The following is a 17,692-nucleotide window of genomic DNA, read 5'->3' on the forward strand; positions in this document are numbered from 1 at the left end:
AAGAACCAGCGCGACTTGGTGACTTCAGTGTCGTTGGCACGGGGCAAATTGAGCATGGAAGTCGTTTTGTTCCAACGAACCAAGTTGCAGTGTCTAGCGGACACATAAGCTTCTTTGGGGCAATAATCGATTGGAACTGTAAATGTTCTCAATCTTAATGGAAGAGAGTGTAACGGGGTTACAAATATCCTGGTAACAGGGGTGTGTATCATACCAGATGGGCATGGTGTAACTGCACCCAAATAAGTATACGGTACGTGGGGGTAGCCAGGAATGGCGTAACTGCACCCAGATAAGAATACGGTACGTGGCGGGGTAGCCAGTAGTTAGACATGTATCTAGATCTTACTATATATATTAAGGAAAATCTATACATTTAAAATTAGGTGGCTTGGCCGCAGATAAAACAAATAAATACAGCTTACATTTTAAACAGAAGAGTTTATTAGCCTTGGGTTAAGGTTCTAACTACTCTTGGAGGTAGCGGATTGAAATCCGCTACACTCGCACCGGTTCTTGTGAAGAACGTAAGGTTGGTGACCTAAAGTAAGCTGCCTCTAAGCGCAAAGCTACGGCAGCCTTGCTGCACCAGCTCAAACCTTGCGTACACCGTGTCCTTTTACCGACCTTTTGACTTTGGGGGGGGATCACTACAAACGACCTCGACGAGGCTCAGAGACAGCAGTTGGATGCTGCCCGCAGGGCGGCTACGCGCACGCATCCACGGTTTGTCCTAGACCCTCGTGTGTAATATGGTTTCCGCTTGGCGGATCCCGCATCTGAAGCGAAGGATTCGATCACTCTATCATTAAACGTCTACGCGGTCGGGCCTGGCAGCATGGCGCACCAGTGCCTCAGCGTCTCGGCTCAGGCGCTGCGACGGACGTCTTCAACGACGCGATTTATGCACTCAGTTTGACCATCGGTCTGCTGATGAACCGCTGTTGACATATCCAACTTGACGCCCAGCACCTTGAAATTCATCGACAAGAACATTCCAGTGAAGCGTGGGTCTCTGTCAGACTTAGTTGACTCCGGGAGTCCATGTTGTCAAAAAACACGATCCACAAACAGCGTCGCTGTATCCACACCGTCGATGGTGTCCGGCACCGCCTCAAGATGGATGATCTTGCTCAAACGGTCGACGAAGACCACGACACCCGTGTACCCCCCGAGTCCTTCGACAGGCCAGACTCAAAGCCCATACTCATGAACTACCGACACCCGGTGTGTAACGGCAAACTGGCCAGTGGCGCCGCCACGTTCGGAGAGGGTTCCAACCTTGACACGTGTCACACGTGCGAACATAGGTGCTCGTCCATTTGTACAGCTTGACAACGCACCAGCCAAATCATTCTGCTTTCCTGGCTTGTATTTCACCTCGAAATGATATTCTGCAAAGAATGAGCGCCACCTTGCCATCCTCGGCGAGAGGTGAGGCGACTGAGTTGCAGTGCGTAATGACGCATGATCTGTTTAGATCACAAACGGTTTTAAGCCAAGCAGGTACACCCTGAACTTGACAAGCGCATACTTCATCGCAAGTAATTCCTTGTCGTGGACTGGGTAGCTCCTCTACGCAGACTTAGACCCTATCTCATCCTTCGGCATCTGCTTGCAGCAGTACACAGCCGATGGCAAGTCCGAAGCATCAGAGACGACACTAAAAAGACGATCGGGGTCTGTTAACGTCAGTATTGGTGCATGCAGAAGGCTGTCTTTGACCCTGTCAAAAGCCTCCCAATGTTCGGTGTCCCAACACCATTCCGCATCCTTTTCAAGGACATTCGACAATGGCCGTGCTATTTCCGCATAATTCGCGCTATACTTGTGCAGGTAGTTGGCGAGGCCAAGTCACTTGCGCAAGTCCTTTTGGTTCTTTAAATTGGCCAGTCCACAATGACCTTGACCTTAGCGGGATCCGCAGGAAGGACACGCCTCTCTTCCGCTCAAAATGCAAACTGAACTTTTGTTTTTTGCGGCAAAACCGCCAATATCTAAAGTTATACGTTTTTCTAATTAATTAGTAAAACCTCATTAAAATACATAGTCCAGCCTTCTTGTTAAGGTGTTGCCAAAACCATCCATAGATTACACGTCTTGTGTAACCCACACCTTATATGGTCGCATCACCCATTACCTAATATGGAACTCCCCCACACATCTCGAACTCGTCCATAGACGAGAGCGTAATCAGAACCTCAAGGAGTGTCGACAAAGTTCATGAAATTAAAAAAAAATCAAGAATGTTGCCGCATGAAAATTTCTCCCGCTGGCCTTACAGATGAACACGACAACGCATTTTTCATGTGAAAAGGCTCGGGGTTCACTACACTTGCCAGTTTCTACATCGGCAAAATTGCCTATTGAACATACTCCGCTTCTGCTTCTTCTGGTGTTGTGTCATATTTCAAATAGTAAAGTTTTGTCTTGTTTCAAGTTCAAGACTTGACCAACATAGGAACATGAAATCGGTATTTTGCTCTTATCAGCGTGAAATGGTGAGTGCCCGTCTTGACGTTGACGTCGCGCTTCAGAATTTGCAAAGTCAAGCAACACGCGACGTTTCATATCTTGTTGTAAACTGGTTTGTAAAGGCACAAAATAGAAAAAATGACGAGCCTACCCTGTCTAATAAACAAGTTGGGCCGTATAGCAGTCGGCAACATCATTAGGCAGTAGGATTACCGGTGCAGTACTCACCGACATCGCTGCCGCTGATTCAGCCGTAATTGGTGCTCGAGAGGGGTTTGTGAGGTTAACATACACTCACGAAGGATGTCGAGTATCAGTACTGGACTGTCAAGCTGAGCTTCGGGGCTATATACATAGATGTCTGAGGGCTGCGCCGTTGAGCATCAAGCGGCTTCCAATCGATCAAAGGCATAGTCTGACGACGTTATCGGTCAGCGATCGTTGCGACTTCGGCGCGTCTTAACAAGCAAGCTGGTCGCCTTGAGTAAGGTTTAGTACAGCCGTAATGACACTAATTTCATTATCAGGATTGTAGTGTTTGTAGAGGGAGGACATGGTATGCTCATGCGAAGTTGAGCACTCACGTTTTGGACGTTCGAGCTTCAAAAAAAAAATGATACAGGAAAACGTAGAGCAGCAGCACTTGTATTAATTAAGACGAAACACAGAATAAATCAATCAAAAGCTAATATGGAGAAGTATCAAGCGACTTTCTGAGGACGAATCAAGCATACCGTATTACCTACGTTGAATTGCTCAAAGATGTGACTTTCTGCAAAAACAAATCGGAGTATACTGCTACACCAAGCCTGAAAAGACCATGACTATTGCTTGCCGTCTTTTTTCTTGGCAGCCTTCTGCATCTTGGCGGCTTGTACATTCACCTTGACATCGCGGGTGAAGGGCAGATACGTGACACCTCCCATGAAAGGAACTAGCACCTCTGGAACTTTGACACCATTCTCATCTTGATAGTTTTCAAGGATGCAGCATACTGTACGTGTGGAAGCACAGAGCGTCGAATTAAGCATGTGCACATATTTCTTCTCACGCTGATTTTCCTTCTTCACACCGCAGCGAATCTCCATGGCACGCGACTGATAGTCCGTGCAGTTAGAGGCAGATACAAGCTCCCGAAACTCCTTGTAAGCTGGAAACCACGCTTCTAAGTCATACTTTTTGATAGCAGCATTGTTGAGCTCCCCTGACACGATATTTACGACACGATACGGCAAGTTCAACGACTGATAAAACTTTTCGGCATGACTCATCATTTCCTCGTGCATGGCAGCTGAACTCTCGGGGTCCGTGATGCAAAACTGCTCTATTTTGTCAAATTGGTGTACGCGGAAGATACCCCACGTGTCCTTGCCGTGCGAACCAGCTTCTTTACGAAAGCAGGTGGAGAATCCACCGTAACGCAAAGGTAACACGCTTTCCGTTATCCATTCACCCTTGTGATAGCCACAAATAGGCTGCTCGGATGTGGCAATGAGATACTTTTCGTCCTCACCAATGACTTTGTACAGCTGCTCGTCGAAGTCGTCGAGCTGTGCCACAGCAGCCATGCATTCTTTGTTCATGAAAAAAGGCGGCTTGAGCATTTTATAGTGGGCCTTGATGAGAAAGGAAGAGGCGTAAGACATCAGAGCCTGTTCAAGCAGATACCCATAGCCTGTAAGAAAGTAGGCGCGGTGGCCAGCTACCTGTACACCGCGCTCGGGTTCGTAGCCATCGATGCGGTGCAGCACCTCATGGTGAAAGTGGAGCCCTTCTTTTATGTGAGGAGTACCCCAAGTCCGAACGATCACGTTGTCGTCCTCGTTGTTTGAGATAGGCACCGTGGGATCTACAATGTTGCCAATTTTTGGCAACTCGCGGTCCACGAGTTCCTTTAGCGCTTCAGCTTCCTTCTTCTTTTCAGGCAATGTTGCAGCCAGCTCCTTTCTTTCATCACTAATGGCTTTAAAACCTTGTTTGGCCTTGCTAAGCTTTTTAATCTCCTGTTGCAGTGCATTCATCTTCATGTTTATTGTCTCTACCTCGCCCTGTTTCTTACGCCACTGCTCATCTAATTCGATAACCTTGTTCACAATATCTACATTGAGGTAGCGCTTCTGTTGGTCAGCACGGACAACGTCCGGGTCGCCACCACGTTCGGGACGGAGGCGGTTAATATCAATCGGCATTTTGGCTAGTTGCAGGTCCACACATCGGAAGCTGATACTACTGCCACCAGACAGATGTATTCGGATTTGGTGACGTATTCAAACAAACAGATTCATAGTTTTTAAGTAGAGCTATGTATACCACCTACAAGTCAATAATGACATGGAGCTCACAATAGTGAGCCTCGTTGGTGGTGCCGCTCTTGCGTCGTTGCGAATCGATCAACGACGGTATTAGCGTTTGCAGCTCCTTTGGTAAGTGTGGCCAGGTACGAGACCAGAAGTGCGTCATTGTACTCTTGCGCAAAAGCTGCGTCGAATCGCTTCGACTTCATAGCTGGCAGCTGATTGCAGATACTCGAGATATGACGCAAAAGGTTATGGTCCAGCGGCGCTTCGCCATTTTTCATGGCATAAAGAAAGCGCAGTAAGCCGTCAACTTGTCGATCTAGCATTTTCACGGCGTCCCGGACATTGCCCAGATATGGATGTACTGCGGTAACAAGATAAAAAATAACGTCAGTATAAGACCAATATAATTGGAGAGGCCGCAGCTTTTAGACATATACATGATGACTTGCTGCCATCAGCAATCGGCGCAATCTTTGAAATGTGATCGATGGCAATGCCCTCCGTTTCCGATGTCTCGATTTTAAACGGGGCCTTGACAAAAATCATCTTCGGCACACCGTTAAGCATGTGCAGCTCCGATTCAAATAGTGAGATTGGTAGTTTTTTCTTCGTATTAGATCCTAGAATATTTGGATTAAGAATCATGAATAACGGACTCTCATTAAACTCCATAACCTACAATTAAGAGCAAGTCGTCAGCTTTTCATGCATCCTTATCACTCAATTGTCGTGTGCGTACCACTCGATGCACCGCCAAATCAATTGAAAGAGCCTTGTCACCTATCGTATACCAACCGAGCAGCTCAAAGCCTGGGAAGACCTGCGAAACTGCAGATATTTTGTCGAGCATCAGAAGGGGCTCTTCACTTCTTGTTGTTTCAATGCCACGTACACTGTTGGATCCGCGAGGTGAGAAACTCTTTATCAATTTGGATTTCTCCATTATCGACATCAACTTTCATCTCGAACGAGTCGTATACGTCGACGTCTAGGCCTCTCTGGATGCCAAACAGTGCGCCGATGACTTGCAGCGCCCCTGATTGGCTCAATTGTGAATAACACTTCTGCCGCGCATGGTGATCCGTAATGTTTACAATAACAAGAGGGTGGATCTGGATATGTCGTTCACCCCCGCCGGTAGCACCACTATCCTCGCGCTGCACGAGCATTCCCTCGTCTTCCTCGAAACTTGTCACCTCTATATCCTGCATTGAACCTTGACTCTGTTAGTCGAAATTTATGTCCCATACGTTATTCGGTGGCATTCTTTTTACTGTTTACGTCGTCTGGCAACAGATATTTGTGCAGAATAATACCGGTAGGAACCGAATCTAAGGTAACGTTTTGCACGCGCTGACTATTCTAAGCAGACAGACCCTCGAGGAGTTCAAGCGCACTGAACCACCTACTTACTTACCACATTGTAGTCCACCATCGCGACCTGCAGTCGTCGGCAGCATTATGGACGACCACGTGTCGGACGACCTGCTTTGGTCTCTAGACGTACGTCTGTCGATGCATAGGAGAGACGCAAGTATAATCGTAACTAATTATAGGTGGTCGTTTTCATCTTGTTATATGTAGCATCTGATCAAGCAGGATACAAGCGCTGATGTCGAGAACGATACTGAACTTGTACGCGCAAGCTTTTACACGCAAGACAATATGCTGGGATGCTCACGAATCGGCAGTGATTTGGTCTTCGGCCGTCGCAACACAGTCCGATTGTCTCGGGACAATGACGACACTTTGGTAGGCTATGGCCGACTCACGGGCTTAATGGGCTATGGCATTGAAGAAGACGAACTGGACGATGCAATTGACTGCATTGAAGAACGCATTCCTGCGACTTTAAGCAGTGTGCACCCTAGTAGCAGCAGACATTCGATAAGTCAACACAGTATTAGCGAGGAAACAGACAGATCCCTCTCGTTTGCATCCGACGGGGGATTAAGCGTGGGCGACATCTCAGCATCCTCACCTGCCCGAACCCGTTCGACTAGACGACTGAGTGACGGAGATCAAAGTACTTACGAGCAACGCATTGAAGCGTCTTTGGCTGGATATATCACCAAGTCACTGAACGTCGAGTCACGATATATGGCCGAATCGCAACCAGATCGAACCTTCACGATGGACGACCTTGCACTATTTGATTCACAATTTGGACGCGAGATTTATCTTGAGAGACTAGCACAGAGTTTACAGGAACAGGAGGGTGAAAAGAAATCTTTGGCCTCGTATCGAAAATCAACTATGCAGCGAATATCCACGCCCGTAGATATCACTCGACAAGGATGGATCATGAAGCGCGGTGACTTGGTTCCGAGCTATCGAAAACGGTGGTTTGTGCTGCGTCAAATGCCCCAGGGTCCGATGTTAACGTATGCAAAAGACGATCACGAGGGATCTCCAACGAAAGTGATTGATCTCAGTTCAACATCGCGGTGTATCGTTGCAACTGGGAAAAATGCGAAAGAGCATGAATTCAAGGTCATTACGTCGGCTGATTCATCGCGTCGTGAATTCTATATGGTAGCGGCCTCAAGTTATGATATGACGCAGTGGGTTTGTGCGATTCAAAATGCTATAAACTCAGGAAATCGCTCGACTTTTGATGGTGCCTCTGACTTTCAGCAGCTGTGGCACGATGCTGGCATCCAGGGGTTTCTGGTTCGGTACGGTGTGCGCAAGTGCAGCTCTCGAAATCGACTTCAGACTCGAGTTTTGGAGCTAAACTTTGCTGAGCAAACTCTTACGAACTCGCGACGAGGCGAAACCTTAAAAACTTTTCATTTCACTGACATTCGAAGCGTATCAGTGAGCAACGTACTCTCCAGGGGTGAAGAACATGGTATAATTATTGAATATCGTGGACGGCATCGATCGTGGCCGATTTTTTTGGATACAGTGGAAGCAAGAGATGATTTATATACGATCTTGCAGCGAATCGTTGACAATGTGGTATCTGGAGATGATCTTGAAAAGCGTTCATCGCGCTTGACACTGAAAACTGGTCATCTGGAAACAAAGAATGCAGGGCCTCATGCGACTTTAAGAGGCCGAATGCTGGTATGTCTTCACGAAAACTGTATCATGTTCTATCCGGCAGATGGAGATACCACAACCACGCGACCGTGGTACGTCACCACTCTTAAGGGTCTTCGTTTAGCGGTTCGAGAAGAAAAACGTCTACTTTATATTGGACGTATGGCTCTTGCATGCTCATCCGCTGCCGAGAGCCGTGACTGGTACAAAGCAATCTCGGCTGCCATGTGTCTGCCTTTGGAAATTATCGAAATTGAGCTGAAAGAGCGAGCAAAAATTCGCGCAGCTTTTCAGTCGTGCGTTTGTCGACTGCGGAAATTGCTGAAGGCTAAGGTTACCCCAGAGCCAAGCGGACCACCAAGAGATCAAAAGACTGTGGACCTGATGATTTCCAAACTATGGGAACTTGTATTTCCGGAAGAACCGTTCAAGTCGAATAATGATCCAAGGTGGCTGGAAATTGGATTCCAAAGAGGAGGCCCGGCGTCTGATCTTCGTTCAAGTGGTCTGCTTGGTCTATACTGTCTAATTTTTTTTGCTAGCTATCCATCAAGCGAGTTTCAGCGCATTTTAATGCGAACACGGCATGGTGTGAGTGAAGGCAACATGAAAAATTATCCGCTCGCGATCGCTTGTATCAATGTGGCTTCACTATTGACCGAAACGCTTGGCATAGGTGACGCAGGTACACACTCAAAAGGCTGCTCGCCGAGCGCAATGAAGACTTACAGTCTTTTTATAGCTCAGTGTGTTTCGACAACACGGTGTCCTGATTCAGTCAAGGCTTTCTCGTCATCCTGGTCTCTTAGTCATTACGAATGCTGGGACGATATCATGAGCGAGCCAGTAAATCACGTATTTGAAACAATTTTCTGTTTACTTTTTCCCGTGTTGGACTCGCTATTTGTCGAAATGGGAGCGGTGAGTTGATTCGAAGCAATTGTTTAGTGGTGTACCTTAGAATTTATATCGAATGTGGAATGTTTGCAGGGTTACATGGAATTTGGACAAGTTATGATAGCATTTCGGCAGCGCATAATTGAGATTTTTAATATGCAGCCTAAATCTTTGAAAGAGCTTCAGACGTTGGCGAACGAGCCGTGCACAGGCACGCTTATAGTGCCGACGGTATTGACTAAACAACACAAGATAGGTAAGATTAGCATGGGCAAGAAAATAGTCAAGGCGGGTGGGATGTAGCGCGACGAAAGTAGTCGAGTGTTGTCTTCCCACATAGAAATTTTGATTTCGATTGGCTTGCACAGCGATAGAATGTTATGCAATGTGCGACGGTGTCGTCGAGCCAATGAGTCTATACATATTTATGTCACATGAGTCCATGTTTCCATGAAAATATTTATATAGTACACTTAAAATATTGCTTCTTTTTGATCATTGTGCATGTCAGCCCATACCATAGCAAAGTCACCATGTGGCGATATCGATTTCGTGAAAGCATCAGTTTCGATAAATTGCATACGCTGCTCTTTTGCACGTTCAAGTCCCCAACGTATAAATGACAACAGTTGCACAGATTCGACAGTCATTTTTGCGCTCGGTCTCAACGTAATTAACATCCGAATAGCTTAAATGCAGATCATCTTGTTGCACATATTCAATAGTGCATAATTTCGAAGCCCATTTAACGTTTACTAGACAAGTTGTCCTCAACAAAATTTTGTTATTGACTCAATTGAATTTGCAAAACCCTTGACGCCTTTATTTCTAATTTTTAAGCGCTTAAAACCTGCGGGTCTTGCTAGTCGGCTAAATTCTGACTGACCAAGCTTGCTTATCTTCCATTGGTTCGCTTCGAAAGCCTGTGTTCTCTCTTCATTTGGTTACACTTCGGTTATCTCTGGCAAAGCTGTTACTACAGATATAACAGTTTCAGTTGAGAACATCGTAGCTCAACGTCTTTAGCGAAAATATGCTGGCAGATATCGAATGCTTCTTCACAAGTAACCTAAAGAATTTCCATGATGCGGCCTGACAGCATTCGTCGATACACTCGAGCAAAATTTGCAATGATCGCAAATTACAAGCCCTCCTTTAAACGTTCCGCGCCAAGCTAACCGGTCCCAATTGGTATTTTATAATTAAGAGCGAACGTCATGCGCTTAACTTTGCCAATGATTTTTCATCGACTTTTCACAACTGCGACAAATTCGTTGTATTCACGTCCAGTTTCTTTATCGACTCACAAAAAGCCAGAAATTACGTCATCACAATGATTTTACCAATTTGAGCTCGACATGTATTTTCACTAGCAGATGCAGGGCTGAATATTTCAGCGACTTTGCAAACATTTGCTGAGCTGGTGAACCTTGGCGATTACATTCATACTAAATATCAGCAAACTGCTTCCATATTTCTCAAGTTGTGGTAAGTAAACTGAGCATCAATCAAGGACACTTTACATCGCTGGGACAGGAACAAGTTTTTATAATGCTTTGTAGTCTCGTAATCTGATTTTGATGTTTTGACGCATCGTCACGCTAAGCTGCTGACAATAGGCAAGGCTTCCCAGCAATGAAAAAGTAATTGTTAAAATTGGACGAAAAGCTCGAATTTGATGCAAAGCGCGGTTCTTCTACAGTATCCTTCTTTCAACAAGCCCAGCGTGCGCCAGCCGGCAAATTTGTGCAATAGCTATTTTGATCGCGTCAGAGGCAAATTAAAATGGCTCAGCATCTCAGTGTCCAACCAGCCTCCAACATTTTCTTGTAATCATAGCGATCTGAAGTCATAGTAGCAATAATTAAAATGTATAGTCAAGCACCCAAAACTCCACGAGCGAATCCCTTGCGATCACCTACGCAAGGGAACAATCTTAAAAAGTGGGAGCATGCGTAGCAGCAAACCTGGCAAGGAAAAACTGCATATCTCACATCCCATCACAATGTTCGCATAGACAGCAATTTATGATTTAGTTTCACAAGTGCTGATCTACAACTTCGATCGACATAGAGTCATCATCGGTTCGCACTTGTATGATTCCTTGCAGCACCAACACATATCAAATCTGTCTTCAACATCCACCAAATAAAATGGGAGGTTCGGTAGAAATGCTGGAAGGCGCTCGTGCAGTTAGCAATTAGAAAACTCTAAGCAGCGGAGGTAAATTGATGCAGTTGGTCCTCAGCTCCAGTCGCGCAAGCAATTGCCAATTAGAGTCCACTGCCAATATGTCCAAGCTCCATGCAATGGCATCATACAGAATAGGAGGTGACTATAGTGTTTGCATTTAGTCCCCGTAGTAAGTTATTCAGGGTGCGCCGTCACAGAATTTCCTCGAAGATTCTGTACACAGTTTAGATTTAGTATTTGAAGCCCGTCGTTTAAACTACCATAAACCGGTGAAACTCCATGTGTGACTTTATTTGTGCGGAAATGCTAATTTTTACCTCAGCAGCAATCTGGCTCGAGCTGTGCTATGAGATTGAGCGGTGCAAATATAAAGATGCTGGTCCCTTTCGCAAGCACGAGCAGGTCGATTCCTGTTTAACCAAACGGACAACAAAGCTTGATGGTATACCACAAACGCATGTAGGAGCAAGCTCATGCGCAGCAAGCAGCGCTATTGCACGCACCACTTTTTGCTTTCAAATGAGTGGCATGAAGAGCTACGATATGTCAATGGCAGTCTTCAAGTACTGACTTGATCTCAAGCCTCGACAATATTTAATTACCAAGCCGCAAATTTGCTATGCAATGGCTTAAGTCGGATCTCTGGAATGTCAGGAGCCTTTACCCTTACTTTTACAGCAACTGCACCTGGTAGATTATCCCTAAGGCAATCATTCTGATTGCGCATGGTCGTTGTAGTACTGACCATCGCGCAGCGTCTCTCGAACATGCCTGATTCTTCAGCACATGATATTTTTATCAGAGCGGACTCTGATCTGATTCTGTACTGACCACTCATTGGAGATGCCGCTAGCAGAAAATAAGAAGCGTCCGCGCGCCGACCTGCTTTCATCGCTAGATGCCGTATTTTCTGCTAGTGCACATTCTGAAGCTTCTAAGTATACAGCTTTAGCAGCAGTGCAAACAACACTCAATGAAAATGATCTTCAGGCATACCAGCATATCAAGCGCAAGCGCAAGGGCAAGAAGCGCGAGAAAGGCAGTACCGGTTGCGAAGGTGCCAAAGCGATGAATAACCATGCTGAAAGTGAGAAGGACAAAAGCAACAAGGTTATAGCTGATCCACTGTACGAGACAATTGACGTGGGGCTGTTGGCTGTCGGACTGAAAAATTGCTCACTTGTAAGAACACAGGTGCATGGTAGTAACATAATCCGGCGCTTAATATTTCACATTTTTTGTAGCGACCGCAAGTGAAGACATTGACAAATTCGCGAGTATCTCACGAGACTCTTAAAAGGTATCTCGAATCAGTAACTGTGGGCACGAAGGCAGGCTCAGACGCTATCAATAATCTCAAAAACAAGGTTTTGTCCCTGGACAATCCTTTTAAGACGACTACAGCAGAAACTAAAGAAAAGGCACTTGTAGTTGCAAGTAAAAAGCAAACTGCCAAACTATTGAGTGCACGTCGACGTAGAATGCTTAATCTGCATATGCTGGGTCGAAAGATGAAGTACAGTCATGCTGAGCAGCTGAACCTTATTTGGACACGATATGTCAGTCAAGTGATTGCGTGCAACCTTGATCAAGTTGAGCAAATATCCGAGGAAGCGCAGCGTATACGGAACGCAAAACTGCAGACTAAGCTCAAGTACATGGATCTCTCTGGATGTCGAATTGAAGGTGAGTGTAGTACTTTATGTGAAGTGCCGAGATTTGACTTTTCAAGCTTGTGTGATGTAGTAATTCAGTCTTGTAACCCGTGCAACATTGGTCTCAGCGGAATTGTTGTCGCGGAGACTATGGAAACGGTGCAGATCTGCCGTCCAGTATCTCCGAGTAGCAACAACAATGACGGCTACATTTGCAGTATGTATACGCGTATTTTGAAGAAGTCGTATAGTTCACTTACATTGCAATTTACGATGTGAGCAGCGCTTGTAAAATTCCAATCGCGCTTTAGAGTTATTATAAGCCAAGCGCGAAGCTTGCATCTTGATGGCGCCTGGTTTGCAGAACGAAGACATTGCATTTAGACGTAGGTAAAGACAAACCATAAAAATGAGTACCAAGTGAGGCAGAGGGTAATCGGAATGCACATGACTAGAACTGTGATCGATAACTCCTATCATTTGTTTCTGTAAGCTATTTTCAAGGCGGTGCCGTCAACGATAGCAAAAGAGATCAATAAAGACGTGCAACAAACCCACCCAGCTATACTTCGTAGCAAAATCACAGATTTTGTCTCAGCGTCATGCGAAGTACACATAACTTTAGAGTCAGCTCCTGCAATCAGTTCTACGCCTTGGTAGCAGCGCAATGGGTTTCAAGCACCTTGCACAGATTGAGCTTAAACTCATTGAGTCCACGTTAAAAGACACAGACGAGTATTTCCTTTTGCGAGTACGTGCAGCTTTTTCAAGTCTTCTCGCCGCCGAACGAGGCATATCGCGTGCGATCGCGTTTCCTTGCTACACAACAGGGCAAGAAAGAATTGGTAGACTTTTTCCAAGTGTTGTGCACTCTTATTGCCGGTATGACAGTTGATCCTATTGTTGAGGCGATCACGAAGACCGTCTTTATGGAAAGCCTCCACACTGACGTGGCCAGAATGGAAATCTAGGGTTTAGGGTTTAAAGTGTACCCGTCTTCTTCTAGAAAAGCAGTCAATGCGGCATTGAATGCCGAATTCAACTTTGAGTCAGCACTTCTTAATTGGAATGTACATCCTAGTAGTAGCTCTTCGAGTGGGCCTGAACCGATGAATCTCAGCCATGCTGAGATAAAGGAGGCCGAGCTCCGAGCTGCCAGGTAGCGTTCGAACACCCGACTGTGTTTTGTCTGTGAAGACACCGTCACCTTCGGATTGTTTCTCCCCATGCGCAAGGCGCGTCAAGGTTCGTCGAGCCGACGTCCAGCTTCTTATCAGTCATCTGGTTAGTCGCAGGAAAATAACAACACCTAGTAGGTGCGGGGCGCCGTACTGGGGGATAATTGAGGTCTGCTGAGCATCAAGGAGGTAGAGGTCAGCTGGGCCCAGCTCCGGAGTGCTCTGTGCTCTTGAACAAGAAACGTGTATGCAAGCCGGGCTTGCAGGTCGCAAACGCGACTGTGAAGAGCTTGAGAAGCCATCGAAGAGCCTGATCGACTCCGGGGCGTCGGGCAATTATGTTTGCCGCTCCACGATCGAACGAAGTCAGCTGTATACCGAGGAGCTGAAGGGTGCGGTTGGGTGACATCGGCACTGTTCGCTTGGCGACGGGGGCATTAGTCACGTCCCTGTGGACCTCGGTGTCAAGTTTCGTGACTTTGTGGAACGCTGTTTAGTCTTAGACTTGGATTCAAGGTATGACCTTATCCTTGGTATGGCATGGCTGGAACACTTTGAGCCATGAATCGACTGGAGATTGAAGACCTTAGGCGCCACGTGCGCGTCTCCTGGTGGAGCTTTGGTGAGTCATGAACACGCCTTTGCAAGGAGGTAAAAAAGCTATTGGCGCGGGCAATGGACCGAGACGGTCAACATGCTTGAGATCGAAGTATCCGAGTTGATGAACACCAAGCTGTATACGACAGGAGTCCCGAGCATGGGTTGTGGGCTGAACGGGGGGGGCACGTAACCCATTGAGCGCTGCACAAGTATTGCAGTAGTCGCTGCATGTCATGCGTGGCATGGTCTTGAGGGTCGAGGCATCGAGGGCGAAGCCACGTGGAGTGGTACGTAATTCACTGAGCACTGCTCAAGTATCACAGCAGTTGACGTATTCCAAGAGTGGCATGGTCGGACGAGGTCCGAGGCATTGAGGGCGAGGCCCCAGTGATGTACGTGGAGTGGCACGTAATCCAATGAGCACTGCTTACATTTCTTTGCAGTTGCTATATGCCAAGCGTGGCATAGTCGGAAAAGTGCGGGGCATCTTGGACAAGGCCCTTCAGATGCGCGTGGAGTGGCCCGTTGTCCACTGGACGAAGACTGCGGAAATAGCAGTTCTTCTTCGGATATTCTTCATAGCATCAAATTTTTCGAAGCAGCTCGAAGTGGGGACACTGGACGACGCTGAGTGCGTGTTCCCGCTGGTCACGACGAGACGTAAGACCTCTATCGAGATGAGTCGGTGATGCCAAATGTTATTTGCAAGACACAGAGCGATGACCCTGACCCATGGTGTGTCTATCGTAGACGATAGCGCACAGCTACATTTCCTTGTCAGCGGTGTGCCGGGAGATAATAACGGAGACATCACACTCGAGGCTATTCCTGCGGTGGATGCTCTTCTTGAGCTTGACAAGATGTCCCACGAAGCGTTTGGCGGTGCCTTGAAGACAGGCGATTTAGCCAAAGTGATCATTATACGACCGAGAGAAGATATACGAAGCTGTCCTGGAGAACACCAAGAGGGTGCTGAGCTCACGAAGCTGATCTTCAGTCGTAAAGAGTTACTCGGATCCGTATCATCCTTTGATGAAGAATTTTCAAGACGTCTTCTCCAAAGACCCGCCGTCGGTCCTACCTCCGGACCGAGGTGTGCGTCATGAGTTGGACCTGGTTCCGGAGACCAAATACTGCGCAACACACCAATCACCCCTGCTTAAGAAGTAGTGCGACGTAATTTGTAAATCCAACCATGTTGTTCTGGAGAATATCCTTCCTAGGAATCGGCATCTGTGCTGGAATGGTGGCAGCGCTGTGCTTATTGTAAGCGTGAGCAATACGCCACTTTCCGTTCGGGTTCCAGACATAAAACGTGGGCGTTGAATGGAGAGACTTCCTCTCACGCATTATTTCTGCATCGTGCAACAATACAGTGCACATGACTTGGTAGATGGGTGTCACCAATTGCTCATGAGAGCGAGTTATACTCCGCTGACAGCGGTGAGTACTTCGAGTGTAATGGGGATACACATACCCTTATAACAGAGGTGTGTGTCACACGAGATGGACATGGTGTGACCACAACCAAACAAGAATACGGTACGGGGCGGGATAGCCAGTAGTTATACATGTGTTTAGATTTTACTATACATATTTATGAAAATCTATGAATAAAAAACTAGGCGGCTTTGCCGCAGATAAAACAAATAAATACAGATTATATTCTAAACAGAAGAGTTTATTAGCCTTGGGGTAAGGCTATAATTACTCTTGTAGTAAGCTGATTGCGATCCGCTAAACTCGTACTTGTTCTGAGTACAGAAAGAGAGGTCGGTGATTTAACTTACGCTTCTTCAAAGCGCAAAGCTACGGCATCCCGCTGCACCGAGCGGTATGCTCTGATAGTGGCTGGTGATGCCCCAAGGGCGGTCAAATGCACCAGAAACATTTCATCATCATTTGACGCATTTGTTTAGGCAGATAAGCGCACCTTAGGCGCGGAAGAAATCCCCTTTTTAGTGTGCTTCATTGGGAAGCGTGGCCTTCCTGCGGATCCCGCTAAGGTTAAGGCCATTGTGGACTGGCCGGTTCCAAAGAACCAAAAAGACTTGCGCAAGTGACTGGTTTCGCCAAATACTTGCACAAGTATACCGCGAATAATGCGGAAATGGCACGGCCATTGCCGAATCTCCTTCAAAAGGATGAGGCATTGCTGGGACACCGAACATTGGGAGGCTTTTGACAGGGTCAAAGACAGCTTCCTTTATGCACCAATACTGGCGTTGGCAGACCCCGATCGTTTTTTTAGTGCCGTCTGTGATGCTTCGGACTTTGCCATCGGCTGATTACTGCTGGACATCCGAGTTGTCGAACAGCGAAGGTGTATCGGAGAAAGGTCCCGAGCATGGTTCGCGGGCTGAACGTGGAGACACACGTGTGGCCCGCCAAGTCCTTCGGCAGGCCAGACTCAAAGTCCATACTCATGGACTACGACACCCGGAGGGTACCGGCGAACTGGCCAGCGGGGCCGCCACATTTTGGAGAGGGTTTCACCCTTGACACGTCTCACACGTGCGAACATAGGTGCTCGTCCATTTGTACAGCTTGACAACGCATCAGCCAAATCATTTTGCTTTCCTGGTTTATACTTCACCTCGAAGTGAAATTCTGTAAAGAATGAGTGCCCATGCGCCCGCGCCCCATTGTCATCCTCTGTGAGAGGTGAGGCGAATGACGCATGATCTGTTTAGATCACAAACGGTTTTGAGCCAAGTAAGTACATCCTGAACTTTACAAGCGCATACTTCATCGCAATATTTCTTGTCGAGGAGTGGGTAGTTCCTCTACGCAGCCTCAAACCCTATCTTACCTCTCGGCGTCTGCTTGCAGCAGGTTGACTGTTTTGATTCAGTGCCTGTGCCAATAACGTTTTTGCCTCCTAGCAGAGGTAGGTTCATGACGCACCCCAGGAGACGTGTGCGTAGCGCCAAAGGTCTTCGACCTCCAATCAATCCATGGCTCATGGTATTCCAACGATGTCATACCAAGGTTAAAAGCATACCTTGAATCCGAGTATAAGCAGCGTTCCACGCTATCGAATTTCAGAAACTTGACACCGAGGTCCACAGGGAGCCTCGGCATAGTGCACAAGTTCCCGTCGCTAAACGAACAGTGACGTTGTCACTCAGCCACACTTTCAGCGTCTAAGCATACAGCTGCCTTTCTTCATTCGTGGAGTTTCGAGCATAATTGCCCGACGCCCCGGAATCGATAAGGATATCCCAAAAGCCCTTAAAGAGCACAGAGCTCTTCGAGGCAAGACTCTGCTGCCCTCTACCTCTTTGAGGCTAGAAAAACTCAGTTCTTCCCCAGAAGGGCGCCCCGCGACAACCAGATTGGTGAG

At 46.9% G+C, this 17,692-nt stretch overlaps 6 protein-coding genes across 6 annotated transcripts; 2 read left to right on the plus strand and 4 right to left on the minus strand.

Moving 5' to 3' along the window:
- Nucleotides 1-3,299: 3,299 nt before the first annotated feature.
- PHALS_03702 (serine-trna ligase) lies at nucleotides 3,300-4,664 on the minus strand (the record flags this gene model as incomplete). Its single annotated transcript, XM_024717961.1, has 1 exon — nucleotides 3,300-4,664. One exon carries the CDS (start codon nucleotides 4,662-4,664, stop codon nucleotides 3,300-3,302), a length of 1,365 nt encoding a protein of 454 aa, XP_024583407.1.
- A 149-nt stretch (nucleotides 4,665-4,813) lies between these two features.
- On the minus strand, nucleotides 4,814-5,986 carry PHALS_03703 (cop9 signalosome complex subunit 6a-like; the record flags this gene model as incomplete). The annotated part of the gene is made up of 4 exons (XM_024717962.1): nucleotides 4,814-5,136; nucleotides 5,213-5,450; nucleotides 5,515-5,603; nucleotides 5,668-5,986. 4 exons carry the CDS (start codon nucleotides 5,984-5,986, stop codon nucleotides 4,814-4,816), a joined length of 969 nt encoding a protein of 322 aa, XP_024583408.1.
- Nucleotides 5,987-6,236: 250 nt separating this feature from the next.
- PHALS_03704 (engulfment and cell motility elm family protein) lies at nucleotides 6,237-9,023 on the plus strand (the record flags this gene model as incomplete). The annotated part of the gene is made up of 3 exons (XM_024717963.1): nucleotides 6,237-6,278; nucleotides 6,360-8,744; nucleotides 8,814-9,023. The coding sequence occupies 3 exons, from the start codon at nucleotides 6,237-6,239 to the stop codon at nucleotides 9,021-9,023; spliced, it is 2,637 nt and encodes an 878-aa protein (XP_024583409.1).
- Nucleotides 9,023-11,086, minus strand: PHALS_14957 (uncharacterized protein). Its single transcript, XM_036407142.1, has one exon. It carries the CDS (start codon nucleotides 9,398-9,400, stop codon nucleotides 9,194-9,196), a length of 207 nt encoding a protein of 68 aa, XP_036263397.1. The 5' UTR covers nucleotides 9,401-11,086; the 3' UTR covers nucleotides 9,023-9,193.
- A 1-nt stretch (nucleotide 11,087) lies between these two features.
- On the minus strand, nucleotides 11,088-11,661 carry PHALS_03705 (uncharacterized protein; the record flags this gene model as incomplete). The annotated part of the gene is made up of 4 exons (XM_024717965.1): nucleotides 11,088-11,169; nucleotides 11,231-11,323; nucleotides 11,417-11,449; nucleotides 11,516-11,661. The coding sequence occupies 4 exons, from the start codon at nucleotides 11,659-11,661 to the stop codon at nucleotides 11,088-11,090; spliced, it is 354 nt and encodes a 117-aa protein (XP_024583411.1).
- Nucleotides 11,662-11,756: 95 nt separating this feature from the next.
- PHALS_03706 (Rof/RNase P-like) lies at nucleotides 11,757-12,952 on the plus strand (the record flags this gene model as incomplete). Its single annotated transcript, XM_024717966.1, has 3 exons — nucleotides 11,757-12,095; nucleotides 12,158-12,785; nucleotides 12,852-12,952. 3 exons carry the CDS (start codon nucleotides 11,757-11,759, stop codon nucleotides 12,950-12,952), a joined length of 1,068 nt encoding a protein of 355 aa, XP_024583412.1.
- Between the last annotated feature and the right edge of the window lie 4,740 nt (nucleotides 12,953-17,692).

Source organism: Plasmopara halstedii, assembly GCF_900000015.1.
Source record: "Plasmopara halstedii genome assembly, contig: Scaffold_2386, whole genome shotgun sequence".
In the NCBI taxonomy this organism is placed as follows: Eukaryota; Oomycota; class Peronosporomycetes; order Peronosporales; family Peronosporaceae; genus Plasmopara; species Plasmopara halstedii.